We start from the raw sequence: 9,390 nt of genomic DNA, 5'->3' as shown, positions 1-9,390 counted from the left end.
TAACAGCATATACAGCCATAGCAAAAAGCCTCTGCAACAACTAGAGATCTAAACAATTGCCTACATTCAGCCCATCTAACTTTTAGGCACTTGGTTAAGGTGTCTGGGTCCCCAGTCACCCAGAACTCCCCCATCCCCCCACCCCCAGGAAAAAAAAAAAAAAAAGAAATCACTGAAGGCAGATAGTCTCAATTGCCTTCTGGAGGCATCTCTTGACCCCCACTGAGCAAAGCTGCATTTCAAGCAACCAAGTTAACACAGGCACCTCAGTTAGACAGGATGAATGGAGACTTGCATCTCTTTCAAGAGAGTATCAGTACTCTCCAAAACCAAAGGCAATTAAGCAATTAAGGTTTGCAACTCCAGTTACGTTTGGACATAAACTTACAGTCAAGTAATTAAGCTGTAGTCCCTCCCTCCCAAGCATAAAAGCCTTCTAGATGGAGGCTCTGCTATTTAACAAAACAAAAAAAAAAAAGGCATTCTTCTTTCAAACAAAGAAGAGTGGACGCTGGCTGCTTTGCCACTCATTCATGGGGAAGCTGAAGATCAGAGAACACTTACTCAGAGACCTGGAATGACTAAGCACTGCTAGTGCATGCAAAGCAGAAGTAACAAGATGTTTTTTAAACTAACCCTAGTCCTCCTCTCCACCCCACAGAATTCATGCAAGTGTTTGAGAAGATAGTCAAGACATAATAGCCCCACTTTCCAAAAAGGCTTAGGTGTTGTGGCTTTTTTTGTTGGTTTGTTCAGGTTTTTTGGGTTTTTTACATATTGTAAAGTAAACGTCCTTTTGTTTTCTTTCTGTGGGTAGAGAAATGCATTTTTGGCATGTTTGAGAATCATAGATATCTATGAAGTCCATGCTGTTTGAATTCTCCAACTAGTTTCTATAACCTGTCCAAAACATAAGCAACCTATACGTTTCCCCAGTATTGACATGCATGCTCAGAGCTCTCCACTTTAGTGAAATGAGGTGTTACTTCTGTGCTGATAGTTGACGAGTCAGCATTACACGACTGAGACCAACTAAATTAACATTGTCGTAATATGAAAGGCAAGCACAAGTTCATTTATTTATAGCAAAGGTCTTGGGTTACAGGAGGTCAGTTCTTGCCATCTTGAAAAGATAGGGGATAACTTATTGCATACATGTGCATTATAATTTAGCAGCAAGTCATTCATAGAAACACTTCCCTCCTACTGCTTTTTTGGTTTATTATCTCAATTATATATATATTTTAGCTTTACAAAGCATTTAACACCACCTTTAAGTTAATGGTCTTTTATTGGAAAAAAAGACTAGCATTTACAACTTGGAATGGACATAAATTGTAGTATCTTGAACAGCGATGTTGATAGTTGTGCTGAAGTCCACAGGCTACTCCGCCAGCTCCAAGTCATGGTACAGAAGGTTTTAAAAATATGAGAGTCCAAAGATGCTCCCTTGGTGAAGGTTTCTTTTAAAAATTTCGTGAACGGTAACAGCCCGACACCCGTTTCACTATAGTGCAATGCAGACAATGTTAAACCAGTATTTTAACACAGACATGCCATCCATAGTTATGATCATCGTATTTTTGGAGCACACTGCTACGTACAGGAGAACCATTCAACCTTTAGGGCATTTTCTCTAAGTTTTGCATCCTTCAACCATTTTGCTGCATACCATCCTGAGGTATAAACCAATTTTAAAGTAAACCAGCTATGACAATTTATACTACAAATTGAACTAGAATCCACTGTTGAACAAAAGAGTGGATCTTTTAGGTTGTTTTTTTTTCCTTTTAATACAAATGTCTGACTGTGCTCAATTGTCAAGCTGCATGCATGAAAAACTGGCCAGCCCAAACAGTGTAATAGTCATTAGCAAATGGAACTTCTTAGTTCACTAAGTGCTTCCTTTTTTTTATTTTCAAGGTAGTACAATTATTTATATTGTAAAACTGATGTTTAACTTTATCTTTTGGGGACAGGACCACCAACCATTACATGCAGTTTGTGGACAGAAGGTATTTTGACATTCAGTTTTGCTATACAGAAACAGAATGAATAAATGAACATTTTTTTTGCAAGAGGTAAGTAAAAGATTCAATTTGATTCTTCTAGAGGAAAAAAGGTGTAAAGGAGGTCTCTTCACTTTGCAGTCATCATCTGTACGAATTCTGAAAAGATAAAAAGTCACCATGATTTACTGTCTCCAGAGTACTTCAACTGATAAGTCTCTTAAACACACTTGGCATAAAAAAAGCCCCTTTCACTGCATCTAAGTTTTTGTCCACAGAAGTGGACAACAGGAATAAATTGGTGTCTCAAGTGCTAGAAATTAATGCCCTATGCAACAGGCTTTCATTCAATCTGAATAACAGTTTTGAGTCAAGACAAGCATCTTTTTACCTTCATAGTTGACTTGCCCATCCCCATCAATGTCTGCTTCTCTGATCATTTCATCTACTTCTTCATCTGTTAGCTTTTCTCCTAAGTTTGTCATAACGTGACGTAGTTCTGCTGCACTGATATAGCCATTGCCATCCTGTGAGGAAAAAGAGTTGCACAAGATCATGATCAACACTCCTGACACTGATTACCTCTGGAACTACCTCTAGGTTTCCAGCAACTGCTTCTGAACTAGCCTTACGGCACTTGGGACAGATATACAGACCTGGCACACTGTATAACCCTACAGTATGTAATAGTCCCATTGCCTTACGAAGCATGCAAGCCACCATATCCTCCTATACAATTATTGTACTGTAAGAATAACTGCATGCCTGATTTGTAGCTGTGATAAGGTATTTTTAATGCTTTTAAAGAGCTTTCAAAAATAAACCCAGAAACAAAGTGGTTTTTGTTTAGTCTCTGCTGCTTAAGCAAGGCAAAAAAAAAAGAGACCCACTTCCCCACCAGCTAGAATAAAGTCAGCTTTCTCTTCTGTGTAATGCTACCTCTATAACCAGACTGCAGGTGGCTAGGTTAGGCTTCTTGGATAAGATGATATAGAACAAACCTTCAAAGAAAGCATTTAAATTCTACTCATAAGGAGTTGTGAAAAGCTTCATGGCAAAAAAAAAAAAAGAGAGAATGACACTTCTAAGTCAGTGTTCCCATTAGTAATATCCAAACCTAGAGCTCATCCCTAGCCATTTCAGAAACTGTCCTCTTCCATCTACAGGAGGAATACACTAGCTTAGAGCAGGAGTTCATATGGCCATCACCAGTAGATAAGCTACCTCAGTGGCTTTAAAACACAAATCTAGTCTGCAGAAATAACCCTACAGAGTAGATGAAGTACTAACCAATCGAATGTTTCCTCTAGCACATTTTCCAGCAAAGTACTAGAGACTGCCACTTTTTTCCATAAAAAGGAGAAATAGTAAGGCCTCCTTCCACACATGTGTGCATCAGCTTAGCAGCTGCACCAGCCATTGCTCAACACAATTTTCTTGTAACATCTGTCATATCTAAGCAATCCAAAGAGGGGAACCCCTGTTCTAGAAATAATTGAACTTCATCATGTATGCTTAGGTATCCTTAAAGAAGATGGAGGGGAGCTGAGCTCTTAAGCTTTCCTGAAAGCAACCTCAAAGTCCACATCTTGAAAATAGAACATGCAATACTTCATGTCCCTCTAAATACTGACGACATCATCTTAGTTTCAAAAGCTTCCATAAAGTGTAAAACCTTGTGCATCCATGCAAAATTTCCCCATTTCCCCAAAGTCAGAAGGTACAGAAAAACCCCACCCCACCCCCCCAAGCATCAAGTTCTGCTCATCTCTGCTCCTAAGGAAAGGCCAGAAGGTTTTCCTCATAGAGGAGCCTAAAGCTTAGACCTGCTGTGTAAAGCCGGTAGAACCAGCCTGCAACAGTCCTGGTTCTGTCTCCAGGACAGTCCCTGCTCTGTTTCCAATTCCTCTGCTTCTACTAGCGGACTTTTTTTCCTTCTAGACAAGAAGAGAGAAAACACTGAGGAAAAAATGGACATCATTACTGCTTCTAAAGAATATTTCTACTTTTATTAATACCTTGTCAAAGACTCGGAATGCCTCACGGATTTCTTCCTCGCTGTCTGTGTCCTTCATTTTTCTGGCCATCATGGTTAAAAATTCAGGAAAGTCGATAGTGCCATTGCCTTAATGAAAAGAAACTTCCAAAAATTAAAACTTCCATGCTTTTGTTTATAAAAAAAAATCTGGCATTTAATTTAGCCAGGAACAAGATTGACAGATCCTCCGTAACCATTCTTATAGAAGAACTGGATCTTCTCCCTCAATAGCTACCACTGCCTTTTTGCTATTACAATGTGCAGTAGCCACTGCTGTGTTTCAGCACAATGAAATCAACTGTTGCCTTTTCTCCAGGTCAAACCATACCATTTGCCACCCAAGCTGCAAGTAAAATGTCGGTCTGATGCTCCAAGGTTAACCAATAGTAAGACTTATCTTTACTTCAAATTATTCCCCAAAATGAATCATTTAGTTTCTTTAGAATCTCCCAATTGCTGTGGGATATTCCAGAAGGGAATGTATTTTAAAGCTGGCACTACAAATCCAGGATATCTGAAATTTGAGAACAATCACACTTCACTAAGCTGCTCATAAATACTGGTTCCTTTTTAAAAATCAACTTCCTTATCAACATACGTTGTACACCACAAAAGTAATGCACCATTTTAAGGGGCAGCAAGGATCTGCAAATTCCAGTGACGTGAGAAAAGCTGCCATTATTTGGTATTTCTGATAAGCTTAGCAGTAGGTGTTCTTGTAGGTATTTCACTGCAAAACTGAAAATCCCTGGTAACATCCAGGCCTCACCCCTAAGATTAAGTTCTTCATTCAAAGTAAGGATTCAAACTCCAGGCTGCTCAAAGCGATGAGAAAAGTGATATGGTGAAGAAACAAGTTCTTTGTAACAGCAGAAACTAGATTTGTATAGTCAGGATTCAGCCCTATATGCCAAAAACCCCACATTAAATAGTTCACTGTGCAACTATGATCTACCCATTGCTTGAGGGAAACATAGAAACTCATTGCGTAAGTATAGCAAAGAAGGTAAATAAATGCAGTTTAAGAAAACCTTTGCAGGTTAGGGATTCCAGATTGAGACATACACAACTATCTATCATCATGACCAGCTTTATCTACCAGCTAAATCTGAACACAGGTCTTGTACTCAGCTTTGAAAAATCCTCAGTGAACACGTAGAATAATAGCAAAGCATTCTGCCATAAAACAAGTTTAAACAGATGGGCAGGCACACTTATCTGAAGCCCTCAGCCTCCTTTTAATCTACCAGGGCAGCATTGTGGACTGCAGCCTAGAGAAGCCACTATACACAAACTCTACATAGCACTGCAAACCCTAAAGTTTTTCAGTATCTGCATCCAAGAGTTAGCAATTACAGTCAACTTAGGAAAGTAGTTGTAATTAATGTAGTCTGATAATCAGATAAATCTATACTCTTGCCAATATACTTTCACTCTTCTTTTACAGAAATATTAGAGAAAAATCACTATCACAACCAACATACAAGATCAAAGCCTTGACATCACTGAGCAGAGGAAAGCATTCTTCCTTTTTATAACTGCTGGCCTGTCTGAAGTCTCAGAAACAGAATGTGCAGTTACCCTTTCTGGCATCCATTTAAAATAATTCTGAAAGACTTGATACAGGAAGGTTTTTCTGCTTTTGCTTCCCATCCCTCCCCCCTACCTATTAGGGATCTAATATGCTAGATTAGACTACACAGTCTCTCCCTGTTGTGTTTTCAATTCTTGGAAGTTTAGCACTATTCCACTCCTACCACACTTTTGGCCTTAGACAAAACCACAGACATTAGTACAGCTGTTAAGACCAACATGACCTGACAAAACATGTATAGAAAAGCTTGGTGGAAACGCAAGTTAACAGCAGGTCAGGGCAAGTAAGATAGCAATAGGAAGCCTGTGACCCATAAAATATTAAAGACAAGCAGCATAACTTTGTCTCTGCCCATCCCCTTTTTTAGGTTCTCAGTAATACTGCTAGCACCTTTGACTGCTGTGCAGAGAGTCAAAGCAAGTGAGCAATCAAAAAATCAACACCCCACTGAGTTTAGATTCAATCAAGTATTTTGAAACTGCTTCAAGAGATCAACATCACAGAATCTTCTCTATGCAGTCCAAGCCCAGGTGAGGAGGTCATACGTACTTAAGATGATCACAGCGCTAATAACTACCTTTCCAACACTTACCATCAGCATCTACCTCGTTGATCATATCCTGCAATTCTGCTTCTGTTGGATTTTGACCCAATGACCTCATGACAGTTCCCAGTTCTTTTGTTGTGATAGTACCATCACCATCTTTGTCAAATAGGGAAAAGGCTTCCTTGAATTCTAGAGGCAGAAACAGTCCCAGTGTTTAGTAACATCACCAGCATGAGAAAACTGCATACTACAAATGCACTCCACTGACAATGCCTGGTACAATTTAAGAAATGTTTTATCTAACTGTCCATGTATTCAGAGAATTAACACTCAAATATTAATAAAAAAATTACTTGCAGTATCAACACATAATTTGCATAGTATATTCAAACTTGGCTATTAACTGCATATAATGCATTTCAACATCATCTTGCTTGCAGCACAGTTGCACCATAAACAGTAGCTGCTTGGGATAAGTGAAGGGACACACGGGGTTCCCTTCACCATTAACAGACTTACAGGAACAACAAGTGTTGTCATTTACCACTTATTTTTAAGGCAGCAGACAGTAAGAATTGATATCAGCCACAAGTGGGTGACTGGTCTCCAGAAGGTCAAATAATGCTCCTTCTCCTAACCAGTCTAAATTACAGACACTCCGTTAGAAGTTATTTAAAAGACATTGGCTTATATTAATGTCTAATAAATCCATTTTAGGTTTATTTGTTGCCATTTCAGTTCAAGTTTATCTTCACTTTATTAAGAAGAAAAGAGTACCTAGGTGTGCTTTTACTCCAAGAAGTTCACCTGAGTCTAGGAATTATTTCTGTTTGCAAAAAATCTAGAAGGACTAGGCTCAAGTCTGAAAAATCTAAAAAAAAATCATTATCTGTATTCTAAGGAACAAGCAGTCTAAATTAAGAGGCAATGAACCAGTAATCTTCCAGAATGTTCGGGGTTTTTTTGAAGTAAGTGCTTTTTAAAAAGTTAGTACACATTTGAAATTGTCAAAAAGGTTTTTTTGCATTATGTTTGAGATAATATATTTTCTTTCAGTCACAAGGAGTTTACAAAAAAATAATCATTTCTCATCAAGACACTTACCAGCAATTTGTTCTTCAGTCAGCTGATCAGCCTACACGAAGAATAGAACATTTTAGAATATTGTTTACCTCTAGCTATGTCAAGCCACAAACCACTTCATTTAGATTTCAGTAGTGATTTATCATTACTTTTACAAAGCCACTTTCAATCCCTGGAATTTTGCCTCTGCAAGGAGATTCCACTCACCTACACCATGCAGCCGTTTCCAAAAGCATATAAGCTAACTTGTTTTGGAACTGTACATGAAGAACCAGACATGCCACCCTTCGACTTGGAGAATCTGATTTGGTCAAGTGAAGGATACAGGGCAGGCTCCTTGCAATTGGTCAGAGAGGCACAAAATCCCTGATGACATGTGTTTGGGGTTTCACATCACATCAGATGTTGTTTCCAGCAGTACAGTGACCCTAATACTGCGTGGGGGTATTTGGACATCAGTGGGCTAATGCCAAGCGTGCCACCTAGTGATCTAACACTACTGAAGTCCACCCTCCCCCACCACATTGCATCAAGTATTACCCTACTGTAAGCTTAACAGAAAGGACTGTGCTGTGATATTAGGAGGAATTACTAGTGGGTATTATGGAGATTTTTGCTATCTCTGACAAAGAAAATGCCAGTTTTCAAGCATCACATTATTTTTCCATTCAGCCAAGCAGTTATCAGTGTGAAGCACCTTAATGTGGGTTGTTTTATACATCATTTTAAGTGGCAAGATTTAAAATGCCTGCTTATGACCTTCTGTACATCAAGAGGCCACTGCTGCATCTAAAGGTATACAGCTCAGTGGGCAATTAAACAGGCTTTCCCAGAGTTTAACTGTGCTAACCACATCCTTCCAGAAGCCTCTCCCTTCCGTGTGGATAAAGCGGAGCTTTTTGTGATGCTGTTTGGACTCAAAGGAGCTAACCAGTTCTTTATGGAAAAATATGCATTTTCCTAGTAATTAAAAAAAAAAACACCTGAATTTTTACATGCCTAGTCACAGATACTGAAGAATATGAGGTACTAACTCCTTTTAAACTCATTATATTGGACAGCCTTTACTAATAGAACAGAATTTTGTAGGTCAGAGAAAGCAGGCATCTTGCAACCCTTTTGTCCTAAAATACCATTATTCAAGCATAAAAACCACTTAACTGCAGTAAAGCGCAACAAATACAATGGAGAATTAACAGGCTATACAATCTGTTAAGCTCTTGCACTGGGGAATAGGGCAGGGTTGAAAGCCTGCTGTGTGTTAAGCGACATACACAGATTTCACCTGTAAATAGGTGTCGGGTTTTTTTCTTAATGTTTTAATGTCTGTATGTAACGATTAAACAATTCCCCATACACACAGTGGGGTGGGGGGGAGGGTAGGAATGCTAACAGATAAAGACAGTTCAAATTTAATAAAGCTTCTTTAATAACAGCAGAAAACTTGTGTTCAAAATCCAGTTCGACTTTCCTCACTCTCTTTGTGATTTTCCAGAAAGTGTGAGGTTTTACTTAAAGATTATCTAAGGAATTTACATTACAGACTCAATGCCCTGCAGAACAGGAAACAGAGCCACACCTCAGCAAAAGCCTCCAAACCACAGCACCGGCTCGTTGCCCCATTAGTCGGAGCTCACTGGATGTTTCTAAAAATCGGATTTTGAATAAAAAAAACCCCAACTTGGCACACACCACGATGCCAGAAGCAAGAAACCCGACCCTAAACTGCCATGGGGTTCACCCTGCCGAGCAACAGGCACAACTGCTGCCCGCTCGCCCTAGCTACAGGACAAAGGTACCCAGGGCTGGAGCCATCACCCCACCCAGCCAAGTCATCAAATCCCGTCCCGGTGATGTCAGCCTTCCCCGACGGGAAGGGGAGATGGAGAGACAGAGCCGAGGAACACCCAGATTGCCAAAATGCGATTAGAGGTCAGCCTGCAACTGTTTCACCGCTCTCGTAGGAAGCGAAAAACTGCCGGGAAAACCCCAGCCCTTCCTTTCGCCCTCTTTTGGGAGGAGTCCGGGCTGGCACCGCAGCGCCCGATGGCCGGGGGATGATGTGAGCTGCTCCCGGAGCCCACCGGCGGCGCGTTTCGGAAGGCGAGGCGGAGGCTTG

The 9,390-nt window shown here is 40.0% G+C and overlaps 1 protein-coding gene across 1 annotated transcript; it reads right to left on the bottom strand.

The window, feature by feature from the left end:
- Positions 1 to 804: 804 nt before the first annotated feature.
- Positions 805 to 7,335, bottom strand: CALM1 (calmodulin 1 (phosphorylase kinase, delta); the record flags this gene model as incomplete). The annotated part of the gene is given in 5 exon segments (XM_009319442.1): positions 805 to 2,168; positions 2,401 to 2,536; positions 4,028 to 4,134; positions 6,234 to 6,377; positions 7,293 to 7,335. Coding segments are annotated over 5 exon segments (459 nt in total), but the record flags the coding sequence as incomplete, so codon positions are not given.
- Between the last annotated feature and the right edge of the window lie 2,055 nt (positions 7,336 to 9,390).

The sequence above is a fragment of the Pygoscelis adeliae genome, unplaced genomic scaffold (assembly GCF_000699105.1).
Source record: "Pygoscelis adeliae isolate BGI_AS28 unplaced genomic scaffold, ASM69910v1 Scaffold71, whole genome shotgun sequence".
NCBI classification, from domain to species: domain Eukaryota; kingdom Metazoa; phylum Chordata; class Aves; order Sphenisciformes; family Spheniscidae; genus Pygoscelis; species Pygoscelis adeliae.
This window is presented reverse-complemented; position numbering and strand designations above follow the sequence as displayed.